Raw genomic sequence first — 15,468 nt, 5'->3', positions numbered from 1 at the left:
AGAAACAAGAATAAAACAGGGTACTGCCGGTCTGACGCCAAAGTGGACTTGCCTGAAGGCACTTGAGGTCAAATATTTATTTGCTTTGAATTACAAATTGGCAAGTCATTGCAATTTTAACTACATACAATTTTCATTACAAAGAATCACATAATCATAAAAATATAAAGATGATGTCCAATATAAGAAAAACATTAGCTAGGTTCTTCTTATAAGGTTCGAGGCAAGAATAGAGAAAAATATGGTAGAAAATTATTGTGACGTACGACACACAGGTAAGTAAGTGTGTAATATTCATAATCATCTCTATAATTTTATGTTATAGTATTGAATTTAAATAAGTACCTCTTAGTTTAAAAAAATATTTACTTTAATGCAACACTCATAATAAAAACAGACCGGCGGAAGGCTAAAATTATTGCTTCATATTTGCTTAGAAATCAATGCATATAAAAAAATTGTACATAGTTTACTATGCCCTAGACTAAACACAGACAAAATTCGTTTACCTAGACTTTAACTAAGCAAGAACTTCAGTCTGTTCCTACATCACGTAGAAAGCATTGTACAATGAATAAGTACCCGGAATGTAACTTGGACTTTAGAGGCGAAAATAGGTGAATAATATGGAAATTTAATTCCGATCAACTTAAATTTCGGGTATTATTTAATTTAAGGATAACTATTGTTTTCATATCGTCAACATTTCTTAATAATATTAAATTATAATTGTTTTTATTATAAAATGAATTACCTATATTTCAGTGCTTTGATTAAACAATCCCTTTATTATTTACATTGCATAAAGTTATATGTTGACTTGCCAAGTTTACTTTCCCCAACCTATGCCTATTTTTTTCTAAAAGAATAAGATCGCATAATTCAATGATTTGATCCTTTCGCTAGTAAAATAAAAAGCTATTGTTTCGTTTTGTTGACATCAATGAGAAAATCAGATGAGAAATATTCCGAGCAGAACTTAGAATTGACAGTCTGTTAGTTGAAAAGTAGGAAAAGGTAATGATAAGTCTTAGATTATAAACTTCACCTTCTGCCCGGAATGTGGCATCACTCTACATAAAATATGTATATCCCAACTTCCTGAATGGAAACCTAGAAATCGCTGAGAAAAATGTGTGCTCGTATTTGAAGACAGAATAATAAACTTAAAAAGAATACCTAGGAATCATTGGTATGCGATTGTTTCAATTCGCGATTGGGTAAAAGAGGTATTATTTAATTTCGTTTTAAACTTAATTGACCGCTCGCTTCTCTTGCTTGCTAATGTTGTGGTAACAAGATAAACTTATATATCATAAGCGAGCGAACGTAGCGAAGAAGTCACTCAAGTTTAAGACCAAAGTAAATAATTATCTTTTAGGACCAATCGTGAAAAAGATATTATATTATTATAGTTAGAAAAACTCAACTCAGCCTATTCTCAATTTTGCATTTTCATAGTTTTGATTCTGATTTGACACATCACAGGGTTGGCAATTGTTGGTTTTTATAGTTATTTAATGTATTTTAAAAATTATTAAATGAAATTAGTTTACTTTTCAGTAATAATGCAGACATATATAATTTGCGTTAGCACAACCCTCCCACACACCACAAAAAGTACAAAAGTCCTTCACATAAGCTTATAAATTACACTTCACTTCGCTCCTTCAACCCTAATCTTTGAACACTATCCAAACATCACCCTTTATATTAAATACATTTTCTATCTTTATAAATGCACTTCTTGTTAAAATTTAACACCTATTTGAGAACTTAAATGGGTTTTATAATTACTATTCTGAAATTAAAAATATATACGATTTATTTAATATGGATGGATGGGTTTAAAAAAGTTCAACAAAAGTCATTGGAACAGTTAATCAACTAAAAACAGTTAAAACATATTCAACTAGATATATACATATATATATATTGAATACTCAAGAATACTGAAACAATGATGGCATCGTTTATCTCACACTTGGACTTATAATATTTCTTTGGTGTTGTATCGTTTCATTTTAATGATATCCATTGCTATTGGACGCTATAAGATTGGCGTTTACTATTTGTCTACATTAAATCGCGTTTTGTATTCACAAATGAATCGGTCGCTTATTATTTATAAAATTTTTATATTGCGGACACAAAACGCAAGATGCCTACTTATGACAGCTATACCTCAGTTCTAAATTTACTTACATTGCGCTATATTTACATAACCCTATAACTATTTACACAAATGGAATCATTGAGATCATTACAATATTTATTACTTACAATATAAAATGACATTTACGAGGTCAGTTAAAGTAGTTTTATTAAATAAAAATAATACTTAGAATAGACTGGATTGGTACACGAAAGGTACACATTGTGTACCATACATGAGGTAATAACGTTTACCGTAGGTACTGGTAATTTTTTCGAATCCTATGTTCCATGTCAGTGAGTGCCGCCATATTTTACAACTATAATCCAATATAATTAATTTATTTACAGTTTTGTATTGCACTGTGTTAACAAAAATCAATTTAAAAAACTGAAACAAAACAATCGCATTGTAGGTACATTTCTGTGTTTTAAACGAAAAATAAAAACAAAACAACGTTTTTTAAATACTGGGATAAAAAAAATCAAAAAACTAACATCGACAGCCCTATTTTTGTCAGAGCTGACAGTTCCGAAATTCAAATTTGACGTTATTATTTTTCAAACCGATTTTAAATCAGGCAAGGTTCAGCCAAATCTTTCTTTAACGAGGAACATGAGTTTCTTCTTGCCCTTGTACTTGAGTTTGATTTCCTGCAGTAAGGCAGCGAATTGGTGAGGTCCATCATGGGCAAGTGCGAAGGTATCGCGGGCTTTGCCTGGAAAAGAAAGCTAATTATGAGTGGCTTGCGTGGGAATATATATACAGGGTGTCTGGTAAATCGCGTTGCATATTGAAAGGGGGAACTCCGTATCTGATTCTCGTTTGAAATTTTAAATATAAAAATTTTACCTAATTATTTATCCAACAAAAACAAGGAGTGCGGGAATCTCGCCCCCGCGTGGATGCAAACGACGAGTCGTTTTCGTTCGTTATGAATGAATGAATGATTTAACTTTTATCGATAAACATCCAAGACCCAAGGCAATCAAAGAAAGTTCGTTTCTCATCTAGCCCTGGCCGGGATTCGAACTCGATTCAGAATCGAAGCTAGATTACCAAAAGCAGTGTACTGACCAAGGAAGTCGACAAAATCCGCGTAATGCCTGGGAGATATGTGCGCGAGCCTCGCGTGCGTGGTGGAGGCGTAGGCCCGCAGCGCCGCCTCCAGCAGCGGCCGCAGCGGCGTGGGCGGCCGCGGCGGCGCCGGCCGCGCGCGCGAGCAGCCCGCCGCCGCCACGCAGCACCGCCGCAGCACGTCCGACTGGAACGACACACGTAATGTGACTCACATACATACATACATATGATCATGTCTATATCCCTAGCGGGGTAGACAGAGCCACCAGTCTTGAAAAGACTGATAGGCCACGCTCAGCTGTTTGGCTTTGTGACAGAATTGAAATTCAAATAGTGACAGGTTGCTAGCCCATCGCCTAAAAGAGGAATCCCAAGTTTATAAGCCTATCCCTTAGTCGCCTTTTACGACATCCATGGGAAAGAGATGGAGTGGTCCTATTCTTTTTGTATTGGTGCCGGGAACCACACGGCACTGCCGGGAACCACACGGCACATGTGACTCACTATTGTCTATATTTCTACAGTTTCCACGAGGGTTTTGAGTTATGCACCTAAATGATATTACACTGAATGATATCCCAAGAAACATTTAGGCGACGATTAGAGCTTATTTTGTTACTTAGTGGGCTAGAAAGGCATTACAGTAGCAGCACTTATGACTTTTGGCGATAAAGTGGCGTACCAAGTAACGTATATCACTTCTACTTATAATACAGAGTTACAAGCGCGACAATTAGGCGAGCTAAAAGGTTATGGATGTATTATGGCAAATCTTAACACTGTTGTACATGCACAGCATTTTGTGTTATAGCTTTAAGTGAATCTTAGAACTCTAAGATCTAAATAAGAATAAGAATTAGTTACTACCTCCAAAAGTGCTATGCAGGTGATATTAAACTCTTTACAAGAACCTAAAGTTGCACAATAGCGTTAATAAGCGCTACCAGCCTTACAATGGTGTTTATTTAATCTTATATAGAACCAAATGCTTGAAGTTATACAAAACTCTCTTGCATTACTTTAAGTCAAATAGGAGTATAATTATTCGCTATAACAGATCCTCTAGCGACTATTGTTACTTTTTTGTGACTAAAGGTAAAGTAATAGCGCTTAAGGTCACTACTGTATTTCTTATATTGACTACTTGTTTTTGACAATGGCGTCGCAACCAAAGGAAAAAACAAAAATTGTTGTAAATACTTGGAAAAATCAATGTAGGACTGGTGGAAATACGCAGAAATTGATCAGAGAATATTATCGCATTTTGAACTCCTCTATTCCTATTGAAAATACGTCCTCTATTCCTATGGAAAGCAGTGAAGCGCGAGTTTTCTGTGAGCTTGAAGGTTCCGTACATGCTTTTCAAAATGATGATTGTGCTATTACTACAAGTGATAATGAAGATTCCTATGGAAAGCAGTGAAGCGCAAGATCGCATCGGGCATCGACTAAATCAAAAGATAAATACTGTCTCACGAAAGATAATGTAGAAATTAAAGAAATTCAGTCATTGTCACCATTTAATATTATTCATATTCATGGCTATAAAATGAAGAACAAGCTCGATATTTTTGTGCTTCCCATGAAGTCATCGTATCTAAATATGTATTTAGTTGAAGACAGTGCTGTTCTAGTTGATCGTGTTCAGCACTTCCGAAATGCTGCTGGTCTGCGCTGGAACTTGCCTCATTTTCAATATTGTTATTTTCTACTCTCTGTTCATCTCCTTGTACTTTTGGGTTTTCATTTTTTTTTGCGTTTTTGTAAGTTTTATACGCTTTCGTCTTATCTGTAAACAAACACGATATTTAATAGTCTTATAGTCAGGTTTATAAACCTAATATTGTATTTAAATCATAATATAAAATTAATTGTTAAAACAATATAATAATTTATATCTAGCTACTTCTTTGTATTCTACTCGTCCAAAACAGTTAACAGGTGAATAATAACATCAATACATGGTTTAAAGTTTTGAGCACTACGGATCCCTAAATTCGCCATGTTGAGATAATGAAATATTAGATTATGGTTATAAAAACAAATATTTACAAGGTTTCCATGAAGTATTTTGCTTTAGTATGTATTTATATTACTAGTACAGTATTATAAGATCAATAAGGCAATATTTTAGAACTTTTTTACAAGAAAAATGTGTCACTCCATATTAGACAAAACATTTGTTTTCAGTAAATAGACAACATACATCGGGCGCTTGAATTATTTACAATAAATATGTAACATATTCACAGTGTACTTACCTTCGCAGCAAAAATACGCTTCCTTTCGCACCATAAAACAATTTCACTTTTTCTTGTTTAATGTAAACATCATTAGGATTATTTTAGCCATTGAAAATAGTATTATATATTATTAGATCGCAAAATTAGAAACAATATTTTCCGGGTGCCTCGAAACCTCGTGCGAGAAAGAACTTTATCCCCTTTGTGGATCTTGAATAGCGTTCAGACCGTTACAAAACACCTATTTACTTCCCTTTTAGCGCTTGAAAATATAATTAACGCCTTTGTTCTACTGTACCGCTTAAGGAGTCAGTTGACGCCTACCTGTTGCCCGCTTAGCACCCATAGAGGTAATATAAAACCATTTTACCGCTAACAGAGTTAATTTTCGCTTATTTACCACTCTTGTATCGCTAAGAGATCCTGTTACCGCTATTTTAACTTTCTTATAGCATTGATTGTACCTCTTAGCCAATTACCATAACTCTTGTATACCGTCATTATCCAACCTTAAGTAATATAAAAATTGTGCCTAATTCGGGGGTAAAGTAGGGTTAGAGCGCGCTCTAACACTAATTTGAAACACCCATAAACCACTTTAGAATCTAGTTAGCGCTTTTATAGACTTATTATAAATCTTATTTTAGCGCCTAATTGTTACTTGGGATATATATATATATATATATGAATATATGTATAGAGCCAAAGTGGCGTGATTTTCTGTATGTATGTATGTATGATATGACACTTCGCGCGCCTTTAAGCCGCGTCTGACATGATCCAGTTGATTTTGATTTTGTATTCCAGCCGGTTTATGCTGGACCCTATTGAACCACTTAAACTTACGCTCATGAGCTCGTGGTACATTGGTTACGTGTGTATCTATGTGCAGATTTTTATATTCCATGTTTGAAAATCACATTCCATATGTAGAAGCATGGAATGCTTGTTTGTCAACGCAAATGTTTTATAGATATAAATCTGTTATCCACCATCCAAAAAAAAAAAAAATATGTTTACATTTAAATTGATAAATAAAACATAACTCACCAGCACAGGCGCACATTGCACATTCTTGACGAGTAGCGGCAACATCGCTTGCAGCTCCGCTCGGCCGAGTGAATGGGCGAGTGCTACTGCCCAGTGGATGTCTGCTATCGCTGGGTGACTGTCCTGTAATGAACGAATTGATAATTGTGATTATTTATTTTTATAATTCTAGCCTAATTTTGGTGTTACTTTATTAGTTCGCTTTCTTCTTGTTTAGATTTTTTTGTACAAGATTTAACCTAGATCTTCTGGATAAAATATCCGAGCAGCCATTCGGCGATCGCAAAGCGTAGTCTGTATCTAGCAAACATATCTAATCTCTGGATATCTTACCTAGAAACGGACCTAAAATTCACCTCTGACAGAAAATAAGAAGGACTATGAGTTGACGGTGAGACGGAGACGTGAGACGGTGCTTCATAACTGTCTCTCCGTCAACTCAGACGGCCTCTGGCGCAGCGGTAGTACGCTTGTGTGTCTGTGACCCCGGAGGTCCCGGGTTCGAATCCCGGCCAGGGCATGATGAGAAAAGAACTTTTTCTGATTGGCCTTGGTTTTGGATGTTTATCTACGTATATAAGTATTTATTATAAAATATATAGTATCGTTGAGTTAGTATCTCGTAACACAAGTTTCTAACTTACTTCGAGGCTAACTCAATCATTGTAATTTGTCCCGTATATATATATAAAAGAAAAAAAAAACTAACCTGATTGTAAAGTAAATGAAGTTTCCTCAGCGCCAATCAACCACCAACACCATGAAAATATACGAGTATAAGTACTCATACACATAGCTATCAAGATAACTAACCTGATTGTAATGTAAATGGAGGTTCCTCATCGCCAAGGTCGCTAGTCTCATAGCCCTGGCTGGCTGCCCCCTCTGCTCCATATATCTGGCCACAGCAAACAGCGTGCTGGAAGCGAGCGCGCCGCGCGCCGCCGCGCCGCCGACCGCTGCGCACGCGGCTTCGAACGCGCCGGCCGAGCCCTCGCATACGGACAACGCGCTTAGAGCGCAGCCGGGCGGGTCCTGAAACAGTGACGTACATTATATTATTTGAAATTTTGTGGCGTTTTAGTAAAACGTAAATGGTAAGAGTAATGAGAGATAATTAAAAAATTGATAGAATAAACATACATACATATGGTCACGTCTATATCCCTTATGGAGTAGACAGAGCCAATAATACCGAATAGACTGAATGGCCACGTTCAGCTGGTCGGCTTAATGATGGAATTGAGATCCAAATAGTGACAGGTTGCTAGCCCATCGCTTAAAAAAAGGATCGCAATTTTATAAGCCTATCCCTTAGTCGCCTTTTACGACATCCATATGAAAGAGATGGAGTTGTCCTATTCTTTTTTGTATTGGTGCCGGGAACCACACGGTTTTAGTAAAACGTAGCAGATAAGAGAAATGAAAGATGATTAAAACATTGATAGAATAAAGACAAATTTAATTTGGACTAGTTTTACAAGTTAAGAGACGTCGTGGGTTTAACACGAGATCCATGAAATCTCTATACTCATCCGGAAAAAAGGCAAGCAACTTAGCAGCACACAAATACATCAAAAATTTACGCTATTTTGGAATGGATCAAACGAGCATAATGTTAAAATAATGCGCTGACTGACTACTTTATTTTTGTGTTGAATAGACCATAGAGGATGGCTTTAAGCTATATAACATCACGCTGCAACTATAAGGAGCGAAGAAATAATGGAAAATGTGAAAAAAAAAACGTAGAAAATTATTCATCCTTGAGGGCTTCAATGATGCCCAAAATAACTATTCCACGCGGACGAAGTCGCGGGCAATGCTAGTAGAAATATATAATTTATGGATACTTCGCAGAAACTACTGGGCAGATGTGGTTTTATAGGTCTTTACCTTAGCAGCGCATTGCAAGGCGAGGGTCCTGGCGCATGCGCTGAGCTTCTCCTGCTGTTCGAAGCTGAGACCCAACCTTAAGGCTGTAGCGTGAGACATCGCCGCGGCTGCCACCGGACCAGTGGCTTCCGTGGGCGTGAACAGTTCGTACCTGAAAGAAATCATGGATTTGAGGGACTTCTGAAAGGGATATGTTTGTGTAGGAGTAAACTGTGGATCGATTTCATACATACATATAGTCTTTATCCCTTGCGGGGTAGATACGAGAATTGGCTCTTGAAAAGATTGATAGACCATGTTCAGCTTTATTAACTTTATGGTGGAATTGCGTTCAAATAGTGAGGTTGCTAGCCCATCGCCTAAAAGAAGAATCCCAAGTTATAAGCCTATCACTAAGTCGCCTTTTACTACATCCATGGGAAGGAGATGGAGTGGTCTATTCTTTTTTTATAAAGATCAAAATATAGAAAAAAGAATTTAAAAAAATACCAATGATCACGGGTATCAATTGAATTGAATCGTACTAACAACATAACAGCCTAAGAATGCTGAAAATAAATGCTTTGGTCTCATTCGCGTACCGAACATTTTTTTTAGTCGCAGAATATAGCTACGGTTTTAAATCCGCAGTTAATCGTATACACGTTACGTTGCAATGTAATTAAGTTAAACTCAGTTTAAATGTCCAATAACGATAACGTCGCAGTTAAAAACAATTGACTATACACGTGTATGTACATGCATTCAAATGACTGTATACTATATTTTACAATGAATCTAATTCTGATGAAAGAATGAATCTGATGAATGAATGAATCCGATGAGAATGAATGAATGTGATGAATGAATGAATCTGATAAAAATGTATGAATGAATCTGATGAATGAATGGATCTGAAACAACATATGTTAGAGGTTTTTCATACTATAGATGGAGTTTCCAGGTGTGGATAAATTACCAGTTCTGCATGATGGAGAGTAACGCGTCAAGTCCCAATTCAGTCGCGCACGTCACCAACCACCGGACCATTTCTCGTCTCCGCCAGTTTGATGATGATAGTGTCATCCGTAGTACCTGATGGAAGAAGAAAATGATCTTAAAATCATCTATCAAGATTCATTTTCAGATTTTCATTGTGGCGATCCACAAAGACTAGTTAACAATATGGGAAGAATTATTTATTAAGATTAATCAAGAGCTTATATACAAAGGTAAATTGTGAAAATTCAATTTTTTCTATTCATTATTATAGGATACTTCATATCACTTAATAATTGTCGTATCTTTTTGGTTTCACAACATTGGTTGACGTCAAATAAATTACTTAAAACTAAGTTTACTGCTGCTTCCAAAGCGTCAGTGCAGAAGAAGCGGTTACAAACTGCGCTGCAGCATTTTCGTCAACAACGTCAACTTCACAACTATCCAAACTTAGAATAGAAATGTGGACGAGAGAATATGTACATTGTTATTATTATTGGTAAACTCAATACTCAATCATTTATTGCATACCATAAAGTTGACATGATGTTATGAATTATATAAAAAGAATATAAATACAATTGACTATACACTGACTATATAATCCTCGCTGAGTATGTACTAAGTGCAACAATATTATTAACTGATACCTCAAGTAGGTATTCCTGCTACTGGTACAATCATCTCGAAGTAGCTGGTTAGAGAGAGAGGTGTATAGCAAGCCATCTCACCTGCAGCTCCAACTACTACAATCATCTCGTAGAAGCTGGTTAGAGAGAGAGGTGTATAACAAGCCAGCTCACCTGCAGCTCCAACTACTACAATCATCTCGTAGAAGCTGGTTAGAGAGAGAGGTGTATAACAAGCCAGCTCACCTGTAGCTCCAGCTACTACAATCATCTCGTAGAAGCTGGTTAGAGAGAGAGGTGTATAACAAGCCAGCTCACCTGCAGCTCCAACTACTACAATCATCTCGTAGAAGCTGGTTAGAGAGAGAGGTGTATAACAAGCCAGCTCACCTGTAGCTCCAGCTACTACAATCATCTCGTAGAAGCTGGTTAGAGAGAGAGGTGTATAACAAGCCAGCTCACCTGCAGCCCCAGCTACTACAATCATCTCGTAGAAGCTGGTTAGAGAGAGAGGTGTATAACAAGCCAGCTCACCTGTAGCTCCAGCTACTACAATCATCTCGTAGAAGCTGGTTAGAGAGAGAGGTGTATAACAAGCCAGCTCACCTGTAGCTCCAGCTACTACAATCATCTCGTAGAAGCTGGTTAGAGAGAGAGGTGTATAACAAGCCAGCTCACCTGTAGCTCCAGCTACTACAATCATCTCGTAGAAGCTGGTTAGAGAGAGAGGTGTATAACAAGCCAGCTCACCTGTAGCTCCAGCTACTACAATCATCTCGTAGAAGCTGGTTAGAGAGAGAGGTGTATAACAAGCCAGCTCACCTGCAACCCCAGCTACTCATCTCGTAGAAGCTGGTTAGAGAGAGAGGTGTACAACAAGCCATCTCACCTGCAACCCCAGCTACTCATCTCGTAGAAGCTGGTTAGAGAGAGAGGTGTATAACAAGCCGTCTCACCTGCAACCCCAGCTACTCATCTCGTAGAAGCTGGTTAGAGAGAGAGGTGTATAACAAGCCGTCTCACCTGCAACCCCAGCTACTCATCTCGTAGAAGCTGGTTAGAGAGAGAGGTGTATAACAAGCCATCTCACCTGCAGCTCCAGCTACTACAATCATCTCGTAGAAGCTGGTTAGAAAGAGAGCTGTATGTAATAGAATAGAATAGAATAGAAGATTTATTTTCAAAATTGGATACAAGGTATCACTTATTGACGTCACATAACTTAAATCTAATTATAACTACTACCGCTTCCAAAGCGCATGTGTAGATGAAGCGGCGGAACAAACTACACTGCAGCATATATAGCAAGCCGTCTCACCTGCAGCCCCAGCTCGAAGGCGGCCGCCAGCAGGTCGCGGTGGTGGTGCGGCGCGTCGGGCGGCGCGGCGTGCCGCAGCGTGTCCTGCGCCAGGCGGAACAGCTGCGCGGCCGAGCGCACGTGCCGCTGCGCCGCCGCCAGCGCAGCGCGCAGCCGGCCCGGGTTGCCTCGGGCCGCTCCTGGAATAGAATAGATTTATTTTCAAAATTGGATCACTTATTGACGTCACATCACTTAAATCTAATTATGATTTTGACATACATACATAAAATCACGTCTATTATGATTTTGACCTGGTAATTTATTTATTTATTTCATTTTTATTTCAAGCGTATGGACTCATACAATTTTTTTTGTAATAACATATTACAGTAATTTAAAATTATTATTATATTAATTTAAAAAAAATACCCGACAATATGAAATACAAATTAATAGGTATGTGTGTAGAGTGTGATCTCACCGAGCAGCGCGCTCGCCAGCGCCGCCTGCTGCTGCTCGGCGTGCTGCAGCGTGTGCCAGGCGGTGCCCGCGCCCCCCACCGCGCCGGCCGCGCTGCCCGCGCCGTCTAGCGCGTACGCCTCTTCTACCATCGGTAATCTGGGAACAAGTGACGTATATGATTTTGTGTTTGGGGTGTTTTTTTAACGGAAACTTGCTGTCCCGCCAAACGTTGTTTTGCTTTTTGTGGGTGTGAAAAATATATAAAAGAAAGTACTTGTTAATGAATTAATTGTAATTTACGAATTTTAGTGGCTGTCCCGGCGAACGTTGTTTTGCCATATAAATAATAGTAATCTCTAGTTAAATAAAATATTAAGGGTGGTCCTTGTCACTAATGGGTATGAAAAATAGATGTTGGCTGATTCTCAGACCTACTTAATCGATATGCTCACAAAATTTTATGAGAATCGGTCGAGCTGTTTCGGAGGAGTACGGTAACGAACATTGTGAGACTAGAATTTTATATAGGTATAAAACAAGTATTTATTAATTAATACTGATTTACGAATAATATTTAAATATAATTTGATTTTTTTTTATGAAATCTATTAACAGACGAAGTATTTTTCATATTCAATTTTGCACTCGACGATACATCGGTTACATTAGTTTTAGAACAGGTTCCAAATTAAACAGTCTACTTCCTCACCTCATAGCTCTCAGTCCGACCCGGTACGCCAGGTCAGGGTCGGCGGGCAACAGGGCCAGGAACAGGAACCTGGCGAAGGTGTGCGCGGGCGCGGCGCGGGGGTGCACGCGCGCGCCCAGGCACGAGGCCGGCCCGCCCGCCAGCAGCGCGCGCGCCGCCCGCGCGCACACGCCGCCCGCCGCCTCGCCCTCCACGCGTTGGAGTTGCGATATTAGGCGCTCCTCCTACGGTGACACATTCAATTAATCGGTGTCTCTATTATAAACTAGCGACCCGCCCCGGCTTCGCACGGGTGCAAAATTCGGAAAAAATTATACATAAAAACCTTCCTCTTGAATCACTCTACCTGTTACAAAAAACCGCATCAAAATCCGTTGCGTAATTTTTAAGATTTAAGCATACAGACAAACAGACTAAAATGGCGACTTTGTTTTATACTATGTAGTGATTAAGATCACTGACAGCCATACGCCGTAGTTGTGATATTAGCCGCTCCTCCTAGGATGAAACAATCAAGTAATCGTAAAAAAAAATGAAGGCACTGGCAAATTTAAGTCCTGAACTGCTGGGTCTGGTGATTTGAAATTTGACATCCCTTATCTGATCTAAAGGTGCACTAAGAGAGAATCTTCTTCCTTCTATGAATATAGTCACCATTCATCCGCACTACTCTTGAGAGGAGTCCGGGGTACATCCTTGACCATAGATCTTCAAATGTAAAGTAAAGTAAAAAGAATTTATTCAAAAAAGTAAAAATAATTTATTCAAAGAACACCATAACAAAAAGACAAAAAAGGAAACAAAAATATGTACAAATATAAACATGTAGTATGGTGCTCCCGAAAGGGAGTACGATGAGATGAGAGATGAGATGGACGAGTAAGAGTCAATCAGTCGAGTTTTACACGAAGTGACACCCATCTGACCTCCATAATCATTGCACTAAGAGAGAATATGTGTCATTTATTCAGTCAGCGACCTTTATAAGAACATACAAAAAAAGAAATAACTTACCTGCTTACAATACCTCTCCTGCGCATACAACCCATTAGGTAACATCCTTTGCACGCCCAGTCCCAATAAAGCTGCTTCAAGAGCCAACGCTAGGTAAGTCTCTTCTGGGTTTTTACTGCCTGCCACTGGTACGTGTTGGTACCTGATAAAAACAGTAAAAGTTAGTATGAATCTTGGCTAACTAGAAGTGACCTATTAGAATCAGTCTATATTTCTTGTCCTTGTCGTGGTCAAAAGACATTGCCGCTCCTCCTCAGGAAATAAAAGCTGAGTCACACGTGGATAACATCAATATCAGACATTTACCAATTATTACATTCAAGTTGTTGGTTTAGGGTTCTTTTGAAGTAATCCTTATAAGAAAATCTTACCCTATTTTATCAAGGTTGGACGGAACTATCCTAACAATATTAACCTAGGTGGAAAGCCATTGTTGGGCTTCTCATTAAAATAGGCCATGAACAATATCTTGGCAACCGTTTCCTGCCACAACAATGTAGTAGACATATTTACCCTGGTGGAAAGGCAATGGCAAGCTTCTCATTAAAATAGGCGATAAAGAAACCATCTTGGCCACCCTTTCCTGTTACAACAATGAAGTAGTAGATATAGTTACCTAGGTGGCAAGCCAGTGTTGGGCTCCTCATCCAGATAGGCGGTGTGCAGCCGAGGCGAGGCGCGCTGGTCGTCCGGCGCGAGGCACGCGTCGGCGAGGCACTCGTACACGCACCAGATGGCTTCCAGCGTCCAGCCCGTCCAGCATCTGCTGTCTGTTACCAAGATGTTAAGTTTATCTCCACTCCTCACTCACGGTCGGAGTCAGAGTCGGTGTTTTGTTAACTGATTATTACGGTGAGAAAATCCAAATGGGGAATCCTGCACATTTCAGTAATTAGATTTATAGAAAATGCTGCAGTGCAGTTTGTTACCGCTTCTTCTGCACTGACGCCTTGGAAGCGGCAGTAAACTTAGTTTTAAGTAATTTATTTGACGTCAACCAATGTTTTTAAACCATACGTTTTGACAATTATTAAGCGATATGAAGTATCAATAATGAATAAAAATTTTGAAATTGAAAATTTTGAATTTGAATTTATAAACCTGATGCAAATCGAGTTTACTTCCTCTCAAGGTCAAACTGCAATGGTTTCCTGATTCATCCAATCCAAAATCCTGAAGAAATGGCGCAACCTAGACGCCATTTTGATGATGATCATAATCTAGCTACCGTACCTTTCCCTATACCTGCGTTGATGATAGCCGAATGCCGAGTGGAGTTTGGTAAATATAACTTTTTTTAAGAGATCGCCATCTCTGAAAAAAGTGGACGATGATAACCAGAGATCGGAATAGGTAGATTGATTTTATGTACTTGCATCATGAATTACCATAGAAAGCATAACATGGATAAGCCTCTTTTCCGGGATTCCATTTCAGTACTTACACTTACAGTAAACTACATTGTCCGCGGGTAACATAGGACTACAATTTACGTGAACCAAGTCGGGGGAAAACAGCTACCACTAATATATTCTTCATCCCACTTGTAAAAATTCCGGAAAAAATCTTAATAAATTACAAATCCCGGACGGAGGCATGTCCATATTAATATATACGTTTCAGTTCATCGACCCCAATTCAATCTATCTATTCCGATCTTTAGTGATCACAGTACACACGTGTGCGGCTAGCTACCTCTGCCGATGCAGCGCTGGTGGTGGCTGAGCGCGCACGTGCTGCCGCCGGGCAGGCAGCCGCCCGAGTCCATGTGCGCGCACACCAGCGACAGCCGCGCGCGCTCGCCGCAGCCGCCGCCGCAGCTGTCCCCGCCCGGGCACGGCGCGCTGCTGTGCGAGGACGAGGCCTCCCCGCCGCCGGCTTCGTGCCACCGGTGTTGGGCGACTTCCTGTAATCAATAGTATGTTAAAGTGAAATTTAGTTGCAGTTGT

At 39.0% G+C, this 15,468-nt stretch overlaps 1 protein-coding gene across 1 annotated transcript in view; it reads right to left on the bottom strand.

Annotated features, from left to right (window-relative positions):
* Nucleotides 1-849: 849 nt before the first annotated feature.
* LOC106132509 (zinc finger SWIM domain-containing protein 5) overlaps nucleotides 850-15,468 on the bottom strand; it is a 77,147-nt gene continuing 62,528 nt past the window's right edge. The window contains exons 11-22 of the mRNA XM_060949546.1: nucleotides 15,215-15,425; nucleotides 14,136-14,289; nucleotides 13,520-13,661; nucleotides 12,506-12,729; nucleotides 11,816-11,952; nucleotides 11,353-11,531; nucleotides 9,383-9,498; nucleotides 8,425-8,575; nucleotides 7,342-7,563; nucleotides 6,529-6,651; nucleotides 3,233-3,419; nucleotides 850-2,873 (exon numbers count right to left, since the gene is read on the bottom strand). Coding sequence (XP_060805529.1) covers nucleotides 2,743-2,873; nucleotides 3,233-3,419; nucleotides 6,529-6,651; nucleotides 7,342-7,563; nucleotides 8,425-8,575; nucleotides 9,383-9,498; nucleotides 11,353-11,531; nucleotides 11,816-11,952; nucleotides 12,506-12,729; nucleotides 13,520-13,661; nucleotides 14,136-14,289; nucleotides 15,215-15,425 — 1,977 coding nt within the window. The 3' untranslated portion in view covers nucleotides 850-2,742. The remainder of the gene's footprint in view (nucleotides 2,874-3,232; nucleotides 3,420-6,528; nucleotides 6,652-7,341; nucleotides 7,564-8,424; nucleotides 8,576-9,382; nucleotides 9,499-11,352; nucleotides 11,532-11,815; nucleotides 11,953-12,505; nucleotides 12,730-13,519; nucleotides 13,662-14,135; nucleotides 14,290-15,214; nucleotides 15,426-15,468) is intronic.

The sequence above is a fragment of the Amyelois transitella genome, chromosome 19, assembly GCF_032362555.1.
Source record: "Amyelois transitella isolate CPQ chromosome 19, ilAmyTran1.1, whole genome shotgun sequence".
NCBI classification, from domain to species: Eukaryota; Metazoa; Arthropoda; class Insecta; order Lepidoptera; family Pyralidae; genus Amyelois; species Amyelois transitella.
Note: the sequence above shows the minus strand (reverse complement) of the source record. Positions and strands in the feature narration are given on the sequence as shown.